Source organism: Pygocentrus nattereri, chromosome 1 (genome assembly GCF_015220715.1).
Source record: "Pygocentrus nattereri isolate fPygNat1 chromosome 1, fPygNat1.pri, whole genome shotgun sequence".
Classification (NCBI taxonomy): Eukaryota; Metazoa; Chordata; class Actinopteri; order Characiformes; family Serrasalmidae; genus Pygocentrus; species Pygocentrus nattereri.
The window spans coordinates 38,316,271-38,338,985 of NC_051211.1; the positions used below are offsets into that span (position 1 = coordinate 38,316,271).

Consider the following 22,715-nt stretch of genomic DNA (forward strand, 5'->3'; position numbering starts at 1 on the left):
TGCTCAATTTTCTTCGTAACAAAACTGTGTCTCCGATGTTGACTGAATGAAAAATTAAGTTTTATGACGTGACCGGTAAGACCTTAGTGATTTCCTAAATTTTCATTGGTCACAACACATAGACAGGCAAACAAATCAACCAATTACACATGGTGTAAGGCAGATGATGTGCTTCTCAACCCCTCTTCATAGCCTCATAACTCTGGATGCAAGTCACCTATGATCTTGTGATAAGATGGAATTGAAATGGCGCCTCTACAGATTCAGGAAATGCTTGAACTGTATTGCTGCGTTATATTATTGGAAAGACAGATGAATATACACAGAAACATTGAATCTGACACATAGGTGAGTTTGTGGACCCCAGAGAGTTACAACATAGATAAATCAAAGACCTGTATTTTCCTCTCTTTAGGACTACAAGAGATAAGGTGAACAAAGAAAGGAGCCCAAGGCAAATCTATTACAACTCATCATAAACATCCAAAAATATGCTTTTGTAAATTATTGTACACATTTAAATGGGCAAATAAAAACAATACTCCTGCACTGTTTCACTAGGAATAGTTTTAATAAAGGTGAGCAACGAAAACAGCCACATCAACTCACATGGATTGCATAAAACCTATTTACATCATAAATATTTTACCTACATAGAACAATTTTAAACTAGTTCTACATATTGAGTGATAACGTGTTTATGCACCAAGGGATGAGCAGGTTAGTAGTCCTACAGGCTGGTAATGATGGAAAGCCTGACGCAGATCAGCACTGTCCTATGGAATACCGGGGTCTCCAATTTACACGGTGTAGGTAGATATGGATTTGCTGGTAGAGTTGTCAACAGGGAAAAAAAATATCATGTAGGCTGGTCAAAACACATCTGTGTAAACACAGACTGGCCCAATCATGACAAACTCACTAATGTGAGTGTATTCATGGTGGTACTGAGATCTTAAGCTTAAAAACAGCTCTATGGCCAAATATTGGAGGAAAATTCCGCATTAGATTAGCGAACAATGATTATTGATTGAGATCATGATCATAATCCAAAGGTATGAGGTGGAAGATTCCCAGTGTACTCTGTCCTCTTTTGAATTTCTCCAGTCAGATCACTTAAATATCGACATGCATAGATCCCTCAATTGAAAACACCTGGACAGGAAGTTACTGTCGCTCATGCATTTTCCTCAGGCTTTTATAAACTGCAGCAACTCTGGAATTCTGCATCATAGTCCACTCTTTCTCCTTCTGGCAACTAATCAAAACAAGAAGGGAGCATGGATCTGCGTTCCAACTGGCTGAGGGTGTGGAGGCAGTGCAGAACTAAAATGGAGTTGCTCTAGGAACTGTATGCAGTCTGGTTGGCTCTCTGGGCTAGCTGCCCTCCTGAGGCTCTGGCTGGGGAATGGGGGAGAGTGTCTGGGTGCTGCACACGGGCGACGTCATGACCACAGTCTCTACGCCCACCTTAACACCCATCCCTGGCCCACTGAAGCCTGCGGCCTTACGGGTGCAAGCTGAGCAGATGTAGTCTTCACTCTCGGCCATCTCGCACGACACGCCTACACACACCTGATGGAACCATTCATCACATCCGCCATCACACTGAACCCAGTCCACCTGAGAGACAGAGAAATAGAGAGGGGAAAAAAAATCTTGGATGAATATCTCAGATCTTGATGACATATTTACTTGTTTGATAATATCCACTAACTTCATACACTTAATTTCTCCAACGTCCTAATAAACATTGCAGCACTCTGCTCTAGGATTTCTATGTCTGTTACTAGTAAGATTCATGACAGTAAGACTCCATGAAGTGCCTTCTGGAAGTTTTTCCTAGCAATTTATTAAATGAGCGTGTTTCATATTAATTTTATATGCTGTATTAATACAACATCATCAGTGTAAGACAAGCCAACTTCCCTGAATTATGTATGCCTAAAAACAATTTGGGGGAAAAAAGGCAAGCAAAGGTTGGGGAAAAACATTCAAAGTGGCAAGAAAGAATCCCTCTGTTTTAGATCTTCATCTTCAAAAGGTTTTTGACTTCATTTGAGCATTCTGAAAACACACCAATAGACTTCTTTGAATCTATGGAACCAAAGTATATGCACTTACGTTGTCAAACAAAAGAAGAGGAAGAGAAAACAGAATTCAGACACCAACAGATGGTTCATGCCCTACAGTTACACTGCCACTTGTTGTCAGCTCGGAATAAAGCTATACACAGTGAGGGAAAACTAGTATTCAGACACTTTTGTTTTTGTTATATTTGCTATTTAATATACGTTCAGAACATATCCACTTCAAATTTACACACAGTGGCCCTTATCCATCAAATTTGCAAAGAACTGAGCGCAGATTTGATCAACCAGAACAATGCATGAACTAATCTGCATTTGATTCAGGAAACCGTCTCACAATGACCGAACAAGCACTGATTTGAGCACAACTCATGAATCTGCTTATGCGCATCGAAATAAGGTACTCATGTGCATGTGATTATCATTCGCATTTGTCACTGCCCTGCCTGGTTCCATTCCATGCCAAGCATATGTAAAACAATGAACTCGCCTCAATTTTCCCTTATATACATAGAATTCACACATGTTCTACATCATGCATTTGTTTCAACAGTGAAACAAAAGTAGGCTCATGAGCCAAAGGCTGTTCTCACAGGTGAGGTCATGCACGGCTCCTCCTACTGGCCAGAGCTTAAATATCTTAAGTGTTAAAATGCAAAATGAACAAAACGTAGCCTTTTTTTTCAGATGGTAGAGCAGAGGTCGGCAACCCTTTCAACAAATATAAACCACCTTAGTTTAGCTCAGCTATGGCCACTTTTCTCAGTCGCCAGCTTCAGCTTCACAACTTTTTAGTGATTGGACATTTTCTCGATGCAGATTAAATGCATTAAGAAACCAGCTGGAATGATTATAAATGCAAATAAGTCAACTTGTCTTCAAATCATCGATGTTCATCTTCAATTGTCTCCTTGTCTTTTAGTTAGTTAATGTTACTAGGTGAGACTGGTGGTTGCTATGGTGACAAGCAATGTGCGTGCTCATCTTCAGGGTTAAAGGATGAATTAGCAGTTATACATACAACTCCAGCCTTTAAAGCTTAAGTGTTTGTTGTTGAAACCGTGTTAGAACTATCAACAGAGCTTTTTTTTATTATTTTAAAGGAGGATTATATTATTATTGCCTAAAAATTGAATTGTGCTATGGATCCGCAACAGGGCAGCAAAAGCCGGAACCGCTGACCCTTGCTCTACAGTGATGCGACTGTGTAGTGTGCTCATTTTCATTAAACACTGGCTGCTTGAGCAATATACTGCAGTGCACGAGGAGGTGCAAGGTGAGCTATGCCTTGTATTTTTTAGGGACATAATTATTTACTGCATCAGAAATATAATGCGAAAGTCTAAACTGATGGTTACGAAATTTTTCAGTGTTCACATTAAAAAGATCCATTTTAGTACAAGGATTGATGTGGGCAAAGTTATTTGTCTTATCCTTGTTATTTTCTATATTTACTGTTATTATTGATATCACTGATGCTTTTGACAATAAATGGCTGCTGGCTTCTCTCTTACCCTCCTTATCATTAGTCTGCGAGCAATCTTGCGCAGTGTACCTGCCTGGGGATGATTAGTCATATGAACTTTCAGATTGAAACTTATCAAATCAGTTGTACTGATAGTTGAAGATCTTTGCTATGGCTCTGTAGCTTTTTCGATTTGAGTTAATTAATCATTATTTAGTGCAAATTGCAAAAGAACATTTTGATGTTTGCAGAATTATTATGTGTAACTTGATTTTATTATATTTCTAACCTTTATATGTATGTATACCTTTAATAGTGTCTGAATACTTTTTGCCCGTATCAATTTTGTTTCATCATGCTTATGAACACATACATATTTGTTCATATTCACGAAGTCAAAAGAGATTATGTGTGTTAATATGAAGTGGATATCTATGCACTAGATCACATAACAAAAGTGTCTGAATACTTGTTTGCCCTCACTGTAATTTAAGTTAAAGTTACCTTGTTCACCAGACATTTTCTACTCTGGTATGAGAAAAAGCAGTCAAATACAGGTTGTATAGCAGACCTGGACAAATCCTGTATGCCTAGACCTCTGCTGCACCCTGTTAACCAATGAACATACATGAATCAATTAAGAGCCAACAGCTGAATCTTTATAACCTTTAGTGACCCTGCATGGAGAGTCTGCTTGGAAAGCCATTTTCTCCAATTATGCTGCAGCCTTTTGGTCAGTAAGGCAATAAAGCTGGCCATGATATATAAAACCTAGGTCCTCTCTCATGTTTTTAAGGCACTGATGAGCTTGGTTTCTGTGACATAAAAAATGGCTGTTTTTAGCACCACTAGAACTCAAGCTTATCAACAAAGAAAAGCCCAGACAGATCTGTCAACTGCTATATAAGGAGCAAATAAGCTGAATGCCCAGCATGATTTTAGTGTGGTTGTTGGAAGACAGCCACTGGCCAAGAGAACCTTAAGTCTTTTACTAACCTTGTCCTTGCACGGCCTCTGGCAATTCTTTGCTGCACAAACAGCGTTTTCATCGTTGGAGTCCTCAGCACCTGACCAGTCATATTTGGAGGGAATATCCAGGATCTTCTTCTCCTTCTTCCTCTCAAGCCCTTCCTTGGCAAACTCAGCTTTGGCTGCAGCTTTCTCTTTCCTCTTCCTCTCCTTCTCCTCCTTGGCAAGGCGCTTGGCTAACTGTTTGAGCTCCCGTGACCTGTCCGGGTTGAGCTTGAGCTTCTTTTTCTTGGGCTTACCACCCACCTCCAGGACCCTCTTTGTGTCTTTGCATTTGGGTCGGCCCTCCACACCCGTTGTAGCCAGTAACAGCTGCTGCTCTGCTCTTTCCAGTTTTCTCTTCTTCTTCTTCTCCACATCCTTCACCTTCAGCTTCATTGGCTTCTCCAGTAGAGCCTCTTCTGACTGATTGACAGATAAAGAAAAACAGAACGACAGATAAAAAAATAAGACATTTACAGACAGGAAAAAAAAGTATGTGTGATAGAATGTAGACACACTCATATAACTAAACTAATGGTGCATGATAAGAATGAGCCAAAATCAGCAGTCTACCAGTTCATGATGAGCACTTTGGCTAATCTCTATTACAGTTTTATGATACAAATAATGAGAGACAATGACATCTATGCTAAATTGTTGCTGCACCTTCACCAAATGTCATAGCATAATAATGCATGTCTCACTGAGCTAAATAGCCTCCTGCTTTTGATTTGGCACTTTATTTCATTTAACATTTTTAAGTAGACATTTTTTCTTCAAGAATGCCAGTTAAATATGCAAATAAGTAATTTGCAGTTATAAGCAAATAAGTCATTTGCAATAAATCATAACTGCTTTTAATCTAAACCTATTTGTGACTTTTTAAAAAAATAAAAACATGGGTGATGTTTATAATAGTTTTGGTAAGAGATTCTGCAGGAGGATAAACTTAAATTAACTGAACCCATGTATGTCACACTACTTTAATCTATATAGCCACATGCTAGCTTCCAGTCTTCTCGCAACACACACACATCACAGCAGGGGGTCCGGACACACTCTCACCTCCATGACCTGCAGAAAGCGCTCCTCTGAGGGTGGGTGCGTGGCCTGCAGAATCCTCCAGATGTGCTGCGTCTCATCCAATGAGACCTCCAGCAGGTCCCCTTCCATCATGAGTTCCTCCAGCTGGGCCTTGGCAGCTGGAGACAGTTCCAGCACTGGCGGCTCCAAACTGCGGGGAACTAGCGGTGTCTTCCTAGGCTGCTTGCGCGGGGTGGTTGGGTCTAAAAAAAGAACAAAGTGGAACTTGTTTCTAATTCTGTTAAACTAACCTGACCTATTTCTTTCAGTTACTTTGTATTATGTTTGGCCTTTAAATGTAGTTAGGAAACACACACCTGTACAACCAAATCATGGGAACGGAACTAGTGCATGTATTTCACATATATTTAAACATTCATGTGCAGAACTCATGAAAGGTAGGACCCAAGTCAAATATAAACACTACTAAGACTGCAACGCTGTTACTAGTTAACTAGCATCACATGAGTTCTTTTAAAAAGTCCTTCAATCATAAAGTAAATACATGTCAAATACACTTGAATTATGCTATTTCTTACTCTGGGGACAAGACTTGGAGGCAGAGGAATAGGCATGTTCTGCACAGAAAGACGGTGTGGCTGGCCACATGTGACTGACAACTTCTTCTGACTTCACAGGGATCTCCTCATCACAGAACAAGTAGGGCTTTACCTCACCAGAATCCTGTAAATAGAGGAAGAGAGTACTTATTGGCCAAGTACATTTGCAAAAACAAATTGTTTGTCTGTAGTTACACATTAGCTCACAGATACACAGAAACTGACAATAGAAGTTTCACACTTACACAGCAACACATGCATACCACATTCTACCACATTTATACAGCAACAGGGACAGACCAACCATACTTTTACAACACTTACACATTAACAGACATCAATATCCAATCTCTACACAGACACACACAGACACACACAGATACACACAGATACACACAGATACACACAGATACACACACACACACACACACACACACACACACACACACACAGATACACACAGATACACACAGATACACACAGATGCAAACATCCAAACCAGTAGACATTATGTTTGTATGTGTATGTCACAGTGTGTAAGCATTGTACAACTTAGCTATGGATATGTTACAAAACTAAAAATGTAATATGTTTTGCCCTTTTTTCCAAATGACTATTCTCACTGAAAAAAACAAGGGGCTCATTGTATTTAAGAAGGGTAGCTCATCTTATTTGAAAGGCTTTTGTCTAAAATTACCTTCAGGTCATAGCCATAAGTCTCACGGATGTCTTCATCAGAATCTGTCTCTTCATCATCATAGTCCAACGAGGGCCGTGGTGAGGTGGCCCGGCTGAAGCCTGCTTGCTGGAACGTCTGAATGTGTCCCTGAGAAGGAAGGTAACAGGTTCAGTGAAATACATCCCAGCAACTCTAACATTACAGTAACTCAAAGCATTCATGATGTTATCTAGGCATAACATTCAAGGGATGAAGGGAGCATATGAGCACATGATGTCCTATTCAGTCAAATTTTATTTATGTAGTGTTTTTCAGGCAATAAATATTGTCACAAAGCAAGTTAGTATTAGTAAGCCCAGAATTTAAAAGGTTAAAAGGGTCTAGTGGAACTTCATCTACAATAAAATCGCAGTCTGACCTGCAAGTCTGGGTTGGCTGCGGCCTTTTGCAACTCTGCATTGATGATCTTCTCAGTCTTCTCACGTGCTGCCAGCTCAACCATGCGCTGGCTGAGCACAGACAACTTAGCTAGGGCAGAAGAAAGCTCGTCGGTGGCCAAGGCCTGCCGTGCTCGGTCCTGCCAGCTCATGGCTCGCTCAGTCAGGCACTGCAGTGCCTCACCTTCGGGAAGCCGCACAGGCAGCTTTTGCAGGGACACCAGCAGCGAGAGGATGGTCTCCAGCCGAGGCCGCCGTGAGCGCTGGCACAGCGGGCACAAGAACTTAGACTCCTTGCTGCTACCCTGCCAGCCAGCTACCACCTTCTTCTGTGAGCCCGTTTTGGGCAGGGGCACACAGGCACCATGGAACCAGTCCTTACAAAGTTCGCACTGCAGCATAAAGCCCACAGCCGTCTTACGGCACAAGCAAAACTTGACCTCCTCTATACGGTCAGCCATGGCCATCTTGGCCAGGTTGGCAGCACGGAGGGAATGGATGGCCTCCAACTCTTGCTGCTCTTTGGCCTTGAAGGCTGCCACTACTGCAGATGGTTCACGCACCTCCTCAAGGCTCTCTTCAAGGTCGCTTAGGCTGTCCAGCTCCAGCCCACGCTCCTGCTCCAGGAGCTCCTTGGCTCGCTTGCGTTTGCTCTTGCTGTTGCCATACACACCAATGTCTGTGCGAGGACTTAGGACCTGAGAGATAAAAACTCAAGAGTGAGACTACTACTCAAAATTTAGGAATGCTTCACATGGAGAAATGTCAAATGCTCTTAAATTCTTGCTTTGATGTTTTCAGTCTCACCTGTAGAAGGGTATAAGTAGAATTCTTCTTGAGGAATGTGCGAGCAGTCCTCTCTCTCCAAGCTCGTGCCGAGGCTACCTGGGACTCAACCTGTGGCAGGGGATCCAGACGCACAGGGATAGAGCGGCCCCTTGCCAACAGTGCCTCCAACTGATCCAAGTAGGCATAATTACTGCCGTTCTGCCAACCAAAGAAACCATACAGTTCACAGCTGTAACAAATGTTGGAGATTATAGCTGTCTCCATTCTTGGAGATTAACCATAAACATTAGCAGAAGTTGTACCTGGATAGCTTCCACTCTGGCTGTCCACTCTTTGGCTTTGTGGAGGGCTTCTCTGAGGGCCAGAACATTAGGCAGGTAGGCTGGTATATTTTTTGCCTCTAAAACAATGCTTTCAAGGGTGATCATACTGTGGCGAGGTCTGAGGTCAGAGAGAAACATTGAACATTATGCCATAACTCTACATTTCACTTTGTTAGAATGAAAGAATGAAAAAAAAAAAAACAATACACATACTGAATTAATTGATGTCCCACTGAATAAAAAAGCAGTAAGATGAGTCTAATTCGGTGTTACCTGGCCTGTAAGCAGGCACGGGCTTTGTCCTCCCAGCGTTCAGACACTGTGAGGATTTCCTGAAGCTCTGCCATGGCCTTTTCCACAGCATGGTGCGGTGCCAGGCCCACACCTGAGTCGATGAGTCGCTTCATGAGCTCCAGGGTAAAGCGCTGGGGTTCCTGCAGGGTGAGGCGCACCTCGTCCAGCCAGCGCGCCTGCTGCAGCTCTTGCTTTAGCCGAGGCAGCTCTGGTAGTTCCACATCCAGCCCGGAGCCTAGGTCCACCAAGGCCTGCAGCTTGCTCGAATCTGGGGTCTCATCCGTCAGGGCCACCTGTGCCCGCTCATGGAAGTCTTCTACATTCTCCAGCAGCTCCTGGAGTGAATAGTAGACAAGAAGATGAGGAAGAGGAAGAGGAGGAGGACAAGGAGGAGTGGGTGGGTGAATGTTTAAAAAAGAAAAAAGAATCAGAATGCTGAAATCTCTTTATAGGCTTTGACTTCAAATAGCAGAAAGGTATATATAAAAAAAAGACAATAAAAGTCCAAGAGTGGTTCTTAATCTCAGAGAGTGCTGTTTCCATTCTTCAACTGAGTCAAGTGCGTCAGAGCAAAGAAAATAAAATAAATAAATAAAAATGTGCAGTGCATGGCGTCCACAAGACTTGGACTGAGACTTCCACTTTGGTTAAGAGTAATGCTTTTGGCTTACTTTGACCTGTCGTGCCTGGCTGATGATGCAGGGCAGGCGAAACAGTTGCTCCACAAATGCCTTCAGTTCCTCCACTGTCAGCTTAGTGCGCATACGGCTGCTCTCCGTGCGCTCCCTTCTTAAATCACAAAAATAAGTCAGTCTGGGAAATCAGTCATATATTTTAACTTAACCAATTTTGAAACATGTATTCCATCCATCCACAGTTCATAAAGACATGACATGCTTGTTATGGCATGTTTTGTTAAATTACTGACTTGTGTCTCTGTTTGTGACTTAGCAGCAGTTGGGCTACAGAGGAACAGGTCTCTGCCTCCTTCACCATCTCTCTCAGCTTGCGAAACAGACTGTTCTCTGGGTACTTCCTGTCCTCTGCATCCTCCAGCAACACTTTCAACTCAATCAGATCTGAGAAATGGAACAGAGGAAAGACGAATGTACCCATCTGTGAGTGAGCGAGCGACAGACAGAGCGAGAGACAGAATGAGAGACAGAGTGAGAGACTCACCTTTCTTGTTCTTGTGGTCGGCTGCCAATGCCTCAGTGACTCTCTTGGCCCAGGTTTCGTAGGACTGGGCACGTGACTTCACTCCATACAGCATTGCAGGGAACTCCTCCCGATCATATCTGTATCTGTAACACACCCACCCAGACAGAGGGATCAGCATACACCACTTAACACACACAGCAGTGGATTCTCCAGGGTAGATCTGTTTGTAGGCTTTATCTGTGTGCGAGATATAATTTCTAACAACTTCACTGCTAAAACAAACATACAAACAACAATGATCTATTTTGAGCAAATTCATTGCCATAATGTCTGAAAGTACAGAAATGATGACACTTTCTGACCTTAATAGCAAAACAAAATCTCTTGTTCTTTGATGACATTCAGGTGTGTGCTTTTAGAGGTATTTTTCAGCCGAAATTTCCAATGACCTCAAAATGTACATTAAGACCTGACATAGCCATGTGACATGCCATGAGAAATCATCATCTGACCATCCGGTCGCCACTAACGCACCGTCTGAGTACAATTATGTGGTAACACCACATTACTTGCCATGCCTGCTTAAAGTACAAAAATGAACATGCTTTCTGGTGAGCTAATTTTGTTCTTGGTATGGTCTTGTAATCTTTGCTGTAGGTTTAATAAACTGCATGTTCATAGCCTATATCTCTTCTTGTTAAAATAATAAAATGGCTAAAGCTTAGCCATATGAAGTAGCCTAAAGGCTACTGTTAATGTAACTATGTGTTGTCTTTTTTGTTTTTAATAAGTGATCACAACGTAAAATTTTTTAAGTCCTAGTTCATGTTTGTGAGGGAAGCCATTCAGTACGTGGAAAGCTGCTGCACAGCTTCATCAGTTTAACAAACACATACACAGGTAAAAAAAGATCTACTTTGCGCTGCTACTGAACGTTTTAAAGCCAGACAACATATAATGGCTGATTCAGGACATGGATTAATGGTATATATTATAAGAAATCTTGTTGGAAGAAAGACTGAAAGACAAATATAATTACTTTTGTACATTGTAAAGCCACAGACAGAGTTTATGCAGACCTTTAAATCATCTACCATGATCAACAGTCAATACCATCGTCAATCTGCTCATGCCTAACCGGACTCATGTTCTTGTGTATGTAATGGACTACGTGATGGAGTGTGTCTGTTCACCTGAGGCACTTGTTTGTGAGAGGACAGTCGCAGAGGTCAGCTGCATGGTACAGACACACCAGGCGATCAGGGCTGCAGGAGCAGGTCAGTGCGGACAGAAAACAAGTGGTTTTACATTTGTAACACTGCCGCTCATCATCTGGGACAAGCTCAAACACCTCTTGCTCTGAGGACAGCACCCCCTGCAGGTAGAGAGTGTCAAACACCGTATAGTTTACCATTACAACGGAAAAAGACTGGAAAAGTGACTTCAGCTACTTTCCTTGTTATCCAAGTTACGTCATTTGTGCCTACTTTCAATCTAGATTAAATTACAAAGCAAATCATTATGTGAACATATCTGAATTGAATCCTAGGAGCTGTTATTAAGATACTGAAGTTATTGGCACATGTAAAATAGTTATTAAGTGCTCACTGTTTTTCTCTTGATGTGAGGTTTCAATCATTAAAGTCATAACAACCCAACAGTATTAAGTATACATAACAGCACAAGGTCATACTTCTGCCATGATGAAACAAACCAAGCCTGTATCAGGACCTGATGTCTTACCATGTCATTGATGGCCTGTCGGAGCCTGCTCTCCTCATCCATCATCTCTCCCAACTCTTTGTACACAGCTGCAGCCAGCTCCACGTCCAGGCTCTCTGGGTCTGCTGCCATCTTGCACAGAAGCTCCTCATGGGAGAACACACAGTGGCGCTGCAGACGCCGGTAGTGTGCTACACACTGGCGGCCCATGGGCAGCTACACAAGGCACACATGAACAATTACATTAAGCCACACAAAATAAGTAAATTCATTCTCTAATAATTCAGGGCAAAGTTGAAAAACTAGTACACGGAGATTCACTTGAAAGATTCCCTGAATATTCAGTAATAACTCTCACTAGTACAAATCCGAACAAAACAATATGCAATGTGCTCCTCGGTATATGGAGCCTCAAACAAGCTGGCAAGCCCCTGTGTTGGAGTGATGTGATGAGGCACGCATAGGACAGCCATCACAACATTTAACCTCCGTTTGGGTGCATACCCCCACCATACCCCTTTACTCAGTCAGTTGACTTCTCATCAGGATGGTGGTGTACAGTATACAGTACAGCAGAAATTGAGCCCTTTTTCAGCAACAGGGTAATTTCTTTGGCTACCACGGTTGCCAGATCCGACACCACCAGACTTCTTCCTTTGCTCAAAAGAAAAGTCTATCAGAACAAGCCTCGCATTGTGGAAGATTTGAAGGAAAACATCTAAAATGAAATCGCTGCTATTCCCCCCATATGCTTGCCGAAATGTTCAGGAACATGGAGCGCTTTGTTGAAATGTGTCTACCAGAAAACGGAAATCACTTCCAGCATCACATGTAATGCAACTGATTACACATACTTCAAGGTATGTAGCATATTTTTTTTGGTTCAGATTGCTTCATCCTACAGGAGTAACAGTTCTTTCTAGTGAATCTCCATGTAGAATACCTCAAATTTAAGAGAGTTACCGGACTGCTCTTAAATTCAGTAAAAGTTCAAAAGTACTCAGAGCAACACATTTTTAGAGCAATACTTTCACTGATGCTAGTGATATCACATCTGGATGCATATATGAGAAACATCTGAAACATTTTCAGAAAACATGACTGACAGCTGCTGAGTTGCCAGTATTGGGCATACCCAGTCTGCAGTACAGAAGTTGACAGCTTCAGCAAAGTTGTAACCCTGGTTGAAACCACTGTGATAAGCTCTTGGGAAGGTCACCACAAACTCCCCGGCGCACTGATTAGTCCGATACACCTGTGTGCCACAAAAAAAGAGAAACTAGTAAATGACCAAGAAAGACCTGGCCCAAAAACCAAAAGCCCTGATCTTTTGCATGTTTACCAGCAGTCAACACAATTAAACCATCAGAAACGGACATGCACAGTATGAACTCACCGGGACACCATGTTCCATAAGAACATTGGGGTTCATGATAGTGACCAACTGGTGAAGGAGGTCTGGCTGTGAGTCGAACAGTTCTGGAGCGAGTTTCTTCATCACTGCTTCCAGCTGCTCTGCTGCATGGGCTGGAACACCATACCAGGTCTTAGGCTCTCCCCTTATCCACAAATGAAAAGGAAAAACAACTTAACCACATCAACTAATCACCACAACTCAAGTCAAATCTGCACTACTTTCCAAACGATTTTACATTAAGATTTTAAGAAGCTTAACTTTTATACTCCTACATACACTATATTTCCAAAAGTATTCGCCCGTCTGCCTTCACACGCATATGAACTTGAGTGGCATCCCATTCTTAATCCATAGGGTTTAATATGATGTCGGCCCACCCTCTGCAGCTATAACAGCTTCAACTCCTCTGGGAAGGCTTTCCACAAGGTTTAGGAGTGTGTGTTTATGGGAATTTTTGACCATTCATCCAGAGCACATTTGTGAGGTCACACACTGATGTTGGACAAGAAGGTCTGGCTCACAGTCTCTGCTCTAATTCAACCCAAAGTGTTCTATTGGGTTGAGATCAGGAATCTGTGCAGGCCAGTCAAGTTCTTCTACACCAAAATCATGACTGGACTTGCACAGGTGGCATCCTATCATGGTAACACACTGAAATTCACTGAGCTCCTGAGAGCGACCCATTCTTTCACAAATGTTTGTAGAAGCAGTCTGCAGGCCTAGGTGCTTGGGTTTATACAGCTGTGGCCATGGAAGTGATTGGAACACCTGAATTCAATGATTTGGATGGGTAACTGAATACTTTTGGCAATATAGTGTAACTAAACAAAATATCATCTAATATTCCTACAAGAAACACAGACCATATATGTTTAATGAGGAAAGACCATGTCATTCATGCCCTATGATACCTGAACACACAAGAGGGTTTGTACAACATCCTAGCTCTGTCTGTATAGCTTGTACAGACAGAGCTACTCTGGAGAGAGCAAACTTCCTCCTATAAGGTCACACTTACTATATTAATGTAATCTCTGCTTAAAGCTGGCCCAGATTCATAAGCAAGCTTAATTTATGTCAGTCAAACTGCTCAGTAGCACCTCATCAAGCACTTCTACGGATGGAAACACATGGGCAAAACTTCAAATTCAACTTGCAATACTCTACACTGTGTGCCACCTTACCAGTGCAGGTAATTAATTGAGTAGCTCCAGTGGTCCTCAATGTGCCAGCAGAAGGAAGAGAAGCACATGCCCACATAAAGCCAGGGTACTTTCATGCCAGAAATGTCTGCATTAATGTGTGCAAGCACAGACTGCTCCAGCACTGGCATATTGTTCAGATTCCATCCCGAATTGGCATAATCCTAGGGAGAAAACATTGTTGAGATAACACAAACTGAGACAAATCATGATGTTTTCAGAGAGATCACTACATCTGCTCCTAAATAAAACAGATAATGAGAAACATTGAATTTGGAAAATTAAAAAATAAGCACACCTTACCTCTTCATCCCCTATAAGTCTCCTTTTTCCATCTCGGACAGGAAATCCACTTCCCACATCTTTGGAGCTGATATCTGCTCCATACTCCACTATTACATCCTCTTCTATACTGCACACCAGTCTCCAGAACTCCTTCTCCACCAGCTCAGTGGGAACCATCTGAGAGTAACAATAACAGTGATTAATAATAATTCTGTGATTTTGATTTGATTGAGAGGAGAGCAATTCAAACATAAAGTGACTTGTAAAATGTTTATTTATTTGATTTATTTAGTGTTTATTTAGACGCTTATGGGGCTTATCCAAATTACAGCAACCTGTGGCCTTACATGAACTGGCATGTTGAAATAGTCTGATTTGAAGTGGTCTGCCATCTCGCCAAAGCTCTGAAGGGTGTATTCGCGTACAGCCTGCTCGAAACCAAATGCCTCTCGAGGTTTACTGCATTCCTGAGAGAAAAGGAGGAGCATTCTCACACAACCCAATCTAATCATTTAACTGGTTTAATAAATATCACCAAGACAACAAGCTAAACACCCTCCCATCAATGGTGAGAACTACAGATGTTAAAATAAACCATGTGGGTGTAGAAGGAGGTGCACATAATCACGATAAACAAGGAAATGAAGAGAATGCCAGGCTTCCATACCTCTGCTATGCATTTGGGACAACGCCAGTCACCCTTGGGCACATCTTGAAGGGGTGGAATCAAGCAGAATGTGTGGTAGCTATCATCGCACCCATCACACAACAGGAGGCGGTCCTCTTCATCACCACGTCCGCACGCCATGCACATGTACAGGTCGATCTATGACGTGATATGGATTATATACAGTGTTGGACACATGAAAATGCAGAAGTTTTTTGTTTTCTTTTCCATTATTATGGAAGCCTCAGGAAAAATATGAACACAGTTATACTGAAAACTAAAATATACAAACACAAAGTACTCACAAAATTGACTTCCAGAGTCTCTTTGCGTGGCCGCATCTTAATGGCAAATGCTTGAGCCTTGAGATGCCGCTGCTTCTTAATAAACCCATCATCTATATTACAAAAAGCCAGATGTACAACTCTTAGGAAATAAAATGCCAACCTTTCTTTTCCAAAACAATCAGCACTATGCTCTTGTATTCTTTTCAGCACCTGCTCCAAGTAAATTCAACAGGCAGAGCACATCAGGGTCAGAATGTAAAAAAACAGTCTTACCAGCTGGAACAATCTCCAGTCCAACCACCTTGGGAGTGCTGCCAAAGATCTGCAGGCTTTTGGGCTCTTTGTTCTCTCTCTGAAAGGAGACAAATAAAATAAAAATAATAACCTTAACATCCTAGTGGTGTTCTGAGAAGACATAAGACAAAGTGCAGGATTATGCTGGAATCACAAACATGTCCCCCTAACCAGGCTGTCTAGAGGCAGCTAGAAATCTAGGACATACAGAGGGATGCATTGACAATACAGTTAACTTACAAAATACAAGGAGGGTGTATCGCCACAATAGAAAAAAGGAAGACACGATAATCAATGACCTGAAAAAGTCTTTTGCAGTTTTGTCCAGTTATTTTCCATTTCATTAAATATAGAAAAAAGCCTGTGATACCTGAGTCTAATTTCCTCTCCCTTTTGATTTCAGAATGTTTACTTGAAGTTGATGTGCCAGAAATGACTGCCTTTTTGACACATTTTAGCCCTGTCCAAACACCCAATGCCAGTCATTTTTACTGACTGTGCAGTCCTGTGTATAGTGCTTTTTCTTACCATAAAGCAAACCATAGTAATAACCACGTTATATTAATGTAGTCTACGCTGCCATGTTGCTAAATATTCCACTACATTCTGTGGAAAAGAAGATTTCATTTAAATTTTACTTAGTATGGACGCACTCTAAAAAAACAATAAGTTGTGTTGTCAGTGGCCAAATGTAGTCAGTATGTACTGTTCTACCTCAAGTGCATGATTCTAAACATTAAAATGTAAAATGACAGAAAATTGGCAATGCTGACTGTTGACTGTATATGCACAAGCTAATGACAGTATTACACATTGATTACATGTGACACACAGGTTATTTTTAAAACAGCTATTTAGATGATTAGGGTGAATGAAATTACAATGAATTTAAATGTTTAGACAGGTTTTTAATGTACGAGCAGTTAAAAGAATTGCACATGGAACTTACCTCTGACTTGAGGCGTCGTGAGCGTCTCTCTGGAATAGGATGCTCCTTGTTCTGTGGTCTGTCACCAAGGCAGTCCCTTTCCCTGCCTTCCTTCTCTCTTGGCTTCTCTTCTTCATCGTCCTCTTCTTCCTCATAGCCACCTTCTATTCCTTCATCTATGTCCTCAGTTTCATCTCCCTCCTGGTACAAACGGTGAATGCCCTATAGCACACAAGTGACAATGTGCGAACATAAATATCTATAATCCTCATGATACACTTCATGACGAAGAGAAACAGAAAAAAAAATTAAAAATTGTGACAGGACAGAAATGGCATATTAATATACACTGTATTTTGATAACCTCAAAAAGTACAGCACAATGTATACCTACACTTTCTAAATCCATAAATTCAGCAACAAATTCAATTTTGCAATTATGTTTTCAACATTAATTATTATTATTTTTTTTTTTAGGTGTTTAAGGCCCTATCTTTTAAAGCATGATGCAAAAAATGTTTGTTTCTCTGTTTTTCTATTCTGTAACTACAGGCACTTTGATACAAACTAGTTGAGCTACTATTAGGTTATAGAAGTATGTAATAAAACTCTGAGCCTGTTGACAGGCCCTGGCCATTTAAGGGGTTAAACTGGGTGAGACTTAACAGCTGTGCAGCAGTATTCTGTTTTCATACAAGGCTGTGGACTTAACAAATCCACTAAATGGGATGCTGCTTACTATGTACCAATGATGGTCCATCATCATGACAAAACTCTGAAAACTACCTGTATGTCTTGCCTATATAATGGTATCTTACTGAATAAACATTGCAACTTTGAATTCTTAGGCGAGTTACAAACATTCTGCACTTACTAGTTTAGCCCGAATACCATTTTACAAGCTTTGAAAACTTGTTTGTTTTTATTCAAAATATTCCAGTATTTGACTTGTAACAAACAGCCTAGTTATACATTTATACATCCATTTTGTGATGGACGTCCAAAAGATACTGAGAAAGAGATACACTGCAACGTTGTGTCAGATAAGCAGACAGATGATTCTGATGGTTTTTGCTTATTCACACAGTATCGATGATACAGAAATAAGTTTAAGATGTAACATAGTGGTTGCTAACATAGCGGTCCAAATTCAGTTCCATCATGAAAGAAAAAGCCAACATGAATCTCACTCAGGATTGAGGAGTTTTTGTAGATTTAGATTTTCCAGTTTATAACTTCAATCTGCTAACTCGGTTAACAAGCCTGCCATCTCTGCCTCCATCTCTCAGCTCAGTGACGGTTAAACGGGCACCTAAGGACATTCAGAGTCTTCGTATGAATAGTCAAAACTAGAGCCAAACAAATAAATGGGCGTTTGTGTATTTCTCTTCATTTGAATGCTGCTACGCTGCCACTTTAATATGTTTTTATTATATATTTTATCTATAAACAAATATTTAAGCATTCAAATGATTTGGACCAGACCTGATATGTTCCATAAAATATAACACTCAGTGTTTTGGTGCATCAGAAAGCAGAGGAGTCTAACTCACAGAGAGTGAAGCTCCAGACTGGAAGAGTTCATAGGGGTAGAGGATCCTTTGAAAGTGAGAACGAAGTAGAGAGCCCATGCCCTTCCCAGATGGATAACCCATGCGAGTGGCTACCTTAGACCAACGTTTCTCCTTACAGACCATTTCAAAACCTCCTTCAGCAGACACAACCTTCACAGACAGTGAAATTGAAAACAAATTACTATATTACTATTGTTTCTACAAGACACAAACATTGTGAATTTTCATGATTTCGAGTTGGTCACATGCTCTTCCAACATTTGTACACCGACCCTAAAAAAATTAATAGATGGAGAGCACATAATAGTACATTATCCAAAGCGAAGCCTTGCCTTGCTGAGAAGATACAAGTCCAGTACTTTTTTCTCCACATGAGGAAAACGCAGTTTTGAACCCTGGAGCTCCCAAAACTTTGCAATTTGATCCAAAAAGTTAAGTTTGATTCTAGTGAGCGCCTGAAAGAGGCAAGAAACAGAAAGAAAAACAGAGACAGATGATTAGAACACAAAACCATTGATCTCATCTCTATTTCTAGCAAAAAGCACTGATGGCTGCAGTAAACTTGTTTTATCCAATAACATTATATACATAGACAATCCTGGGCAACAAATCACCCAAAAATTATAAACTTACTAAAAAGGAATGGAACCAAGTAAAGAGCAAGACACACACACACGCTTTCTAAACTGTGTTATCCTTCTGGGTCATGGGGGGCAGGAGCCTAGCCCAGTAGTCTTTGGGTGGCAGGCAGGAAACACCCTGGACAGGTAGCCAGTCCATCGCAGGGCAGACACACACACATTCACTTACAAACTCACACCTAGGGGCAATTTAGCATGTCCAATTGAGCTCACTGCATGTCTTTGGATTGTGGGAGGAATCCAGAGTACCCGGAAGAAACCCACGCAGACACAGGGAGAACAGGCAAACTCCACACAGAAAGGAGCCCGGCTGCCTAGCTGGGGAACCAAACCCAAGCTCTTCTTGCTGTGCGGCGACAGTGCTACCCACTGCGCTCCACCCACAGGGCAAGACAGAAGTATGCAAATCAATGCATGATAACTGGTCCCCAATGTTGTTTGTGCATTATTACAGTCATATTCATCAGTACTCCTTTAACATGGTTTTAATGTGACACAGTGTACACAAGTGAGGAGAAACCTTTGTCAGACAAATATCTAAAGAACTGCTAAACTGTCCAAAAGCATCCTTTATAAACACTTTGAGTGTGATACAAAAGATGTATTTGCCACATACAGAGCAATAGTGGAGACACTGTACATAACTAGATGTTCATGCAGAGCAGTGTGTGCAGATCACTGGTAAAGAATTGTTAAGTGAAATGGAAATTAAACTTACCTCAAGTTCATTGAGCCGCTGGACTCGGGGAGTAAAGCGAAAGTTGCGCACATCGCAAGCAAAGGGAGGCTGCCAGTCCTTCGGATGAAAAGACAAAAGAAAGAACACATGAGCTGAATTCATCAACTAACTCAGTTTCAGTGTTTCATATCTGTTTTTATTGGACAGACAATGAACTTCAGACTGTGAACTATTGTGCACTATTATGCAATATATACGCCAATAATTCTTCTGAAATCAAGAGTATTAATATGGAGTTTGTTCCCCTTTCCTGCTGAAACAAGCTCTTCTTTTCTGGGAAGGTTTTGCACTAAATGTTGGTGCACTGCTGTGAGGATTTGATTGCATTTGGCCACAAAAGCAATACTGAAGTCAGGTGCTGATGTTGGATGATAAGTTCTGGATCACATATGCCACCTCAACTCAACTCGGTTCTGAGGGGATTTACACCCCTCTAGATGACGTTTGACATTGAACAGGTGACCTCAGGCACATGTGTTCTATTGGCAATACCTTCCGCTGGTTATTATACGAGGCGTGAGTGCTGAAGTAAATGCTAATTAGAAGAGGTCTGGATATGCTTAGACACATAATGTATACATGATTTTAACTTGGAAAAGCAGAGGAACATTTGCACTGCACTCTTCTGAGACAAAATCAAATCACAACTGGATGTGAAACTAAAACACTTATAGAACAAGAAATAAAGGGTTCAAATTATAAGCTAACCGGTTTAATAAGCTCATTCATTTATGAAAGCTCATAAAATGAGGGACCCTGTAATTCAGGCCTGATGCCTGGTGAGACATCGGATGACGAATGCAAGGATGTCAGGAGCAAGTCAACAGTGCTCATATACGGTCATTATGATTCCTTACTGAAGGATGTTGTTTGTATCACTGCAATACCAGAACCCTGAACCGAGAAAATGACATGGCAAAGGAAAAGAGTTTAGGGTTACCTGAGGTGGTCTGATCTTGCAGATGCCTGTTTTCTCCGCAATGGGTCGTATCTTGCTTATAAACCCCAACGGATCCGAAAAATCTTCCCAGCTGGGCTCAAAAACGGGACACTCGGGAGGAGGGACGAATTCAGCGTACATAGACATGATGTGCTAAAGTCGTGTTCTTTACTTTACAATCATGCGATTTTCAGCCATTTAAAGGTGCATGGGGCTAAGTATACTTTTCAAGTCCAGGCTGTCGGTGTCCCATGTATGAATACCTCGCAAAAGACGTAACAAATAATAAAAAGAGGAGACAAGGAACTATTTGATTTGTCTCTTCGCCATGATCGTGGCCTTCGGCACGAACAATGAAAACATTTCCATTTCGTGCCACGTCTTGAACGCACCACAACAGTTCCAGCACCTCCAAAACAGTCACAGTAAGGTCAAGTCGTTATTCGGAGGGAGAAAGGGGAAAAAGTCCTTAAATGCCATTAAATGTCCTTAAGATAGTTGTCCATCATCTTGTTTAACTGCAGACTGATCCGGAGCGCAGCACTCCCACACCACTCCCCTGCTTTAACACTACCGGACAGAGAAGTCCTCGGTGTTCATTTATAAACAGTGAATTGAATCTTGGTAGGCTAAACATTTACCTCGAAACAACGTACAAAATGCTTCCTGTCGAGCGTTGCTAGACGCATTTCCTCCTCTTAATTCAGCAGTAACGTTACTTGCACTGTAATATCAACAGAGTAGACGCTTCTCTAATCGGCTGGGACGAATTTCCTGAGACAATTTCTTAAAACGTTGGCTAGCTAGCCGGCTATGTGACTAGCATCAGATTTCGTCCAAAAACTCGGTTTACGTCGCGTTTAGCCAACAAATCCGCATTCCAGTAGGTATATGAGTTGTTACAGTAAGAGAATTAAATGTTACTTCCTTTAAAAAAAAATGTAACCGGTGCTAAAACGCCGTATTCCGTCGCCTCCGACATCCAGCCTGCATCTTCAGAGTAACATTAGCTCGGTTAGGTTAACTAGTTAAGTGAACGATACTTTACTGGAAAAAATATATCTATATAACATTCTCTCCCGAAGCGTTGGCCGTAATCCAGTCTGGTGTAACCCGTGCGGAAATTTTAGTCCATCTTTTAAGCCTCAACCTTCTATCTTTTCTTGGGTTTAGCAAGGTCGCTGCTAGCTTAGCTAGCGGCTTTGGGCTAATCTTTATAGCTTGCACTACCGCGGTTCACCACAAGAGCGCTGTAGTGCAGCGCAGTGTCGCAGCGGGCAAATGCCTTGAAAACAAAAGCCTCGGAACAGTCTAAGCTCTTTATGCTCACCAAGGGTAGAAAGTTGAAAAGCGACGTGCATCGTGTGAAGCTCACCAGTCACTTTAATGTTCACAACTTGTTGCTAGGCACTTCAGTTCTTTACCCGAAGAATAGAAAAACCGAATTACAGATAAGTTACTAAATCTACTGTAGCCGTCCACTGTTTCCTCATTACAGAGTTTGAGTTTTCGTCTGACGGAGAAGCTCAAAACAGTATTCATTATTAATGTTATTTGATTAAATTGTATTTTGTAAGTGATTTAATGTATGTAAGTGATATGTACACTTCTGCATCCAACTGTGCGCTGAGAACTTTTTTCTTTCTTTTCACTGCGCATGAATATGTAACGTAAGCAGAAGTCACCGGCCCGAAGCGGAATGGACGACTTCCGTCAACAAACCCTGAGATCCAAATGTAAATCGGTGCGATTAATTAATCACTTAAAAAAGTGTGTATGCATGTGTATGTATATATGTATATATATACACACTTTATATATGTGTGTATATATATATATACACATATAAACGTGCCCATGCTAAGTGTAGTTATAGTATACTTTGTGTTAACGTCGAACAAATAATGCTGTACTTGACGCGAAGACCTACGTGAAAGGTGCACTAGCGCCACCTGCTGTGCTGGCGTGAGAGACAGTTTTCCAAACTCCAAGAAAACCTCAGATTGCAGATTTGCAATCCCGTTTCAGTTCAATATATTAGGAGAACATTCATGTTCTTGACGAACGCATGTTTTCGGAGTTTAGTGGTGCAAAAGCTATCAGCACTGGTCCACAGAGATTTGGACA

The 22,715-nt window shown here is 41.4% G+C and overlaps 1 protein-coding gene across 3 annotated transcripts; it reads right to left on the bottom strand.

Annotated features, from left to right (window-relative positions):
* Positions 1 to 547: 547 nt before the first annotated feature.
* Positions 548 to 22,067, bottom strand: kdm5a (lysine (K)-specific demethylase 5A). 3 transcript variants are annotated; one of them, XM_017693918.2, is made up of 28 exons: positions 20,589 to 22,067; positions 19,628 to 19,705; positions 18,601 to 18,723; positions 18,248 to 18,418; positions 16,716 to 16,916; positions 15,746 to 15,824; positions 15,491 to 15,582; positions 15,186 to 15,344; positions 14,866 to 14,985; positions 14,537 to 14,695; positions 14,216 to 14,397; positions 13,011 to 13,173; positions 12,750 to 12,869; positions 11,636 to 11,830; positions 11,086 to 11,267; positions 9,911 to 10,035; positions 9,660 to 9,810; positions 9,403 to 9,520; positions 8,711 to 9,066; positions 8,417 to 8,555; positions 8,133 to 8,312; positions 7,307 to 8,023; positions 6,907 to 7,035; positions 6,189 to 6,333; positions 5,632 to 5,852; positions 4,552 to 4,989; positions 4,127 to 4,163; positions 1,490 to 1,623 (listed from the first exon to the last, which is right to left on the bottom strand). In XM_017693918.2, exons 1-27 carry the CDS (start codon positions 20,733 to 20,735, stop codon positions 4,146 to 4,148), a joined length of 4,908 nt encoding a protein of 1,635 aa, XP_017549407.1. In that variant the 5' UTR covers positions 20,736 to 22,067; the 3' UTR covers positions 1,490 to 1,623; positions 4,127 to 4,145. The 3 variants fall into 3 exon arrangements, with proteins under 3 accessions (XP_017549406.1, XP_017549405.1, XP_017549407.1); XM_017693917.2 differs by lacking the exon at positions 4,127 to 4,163 and having other exon boundaries at positions 548 to 1,623; positions 9,403 to 9,517; positions 20,589 to 22,062; XM_017693916.2 differs by lacking the exon at positions 4,127 to 4,163 and having other exon boundaries at positions 548 to 1,623; positions 20,589 to 22,062.
* Between the last annotated feature and the right edge of the window lie 648 nt (positions 22,068 to 22,715).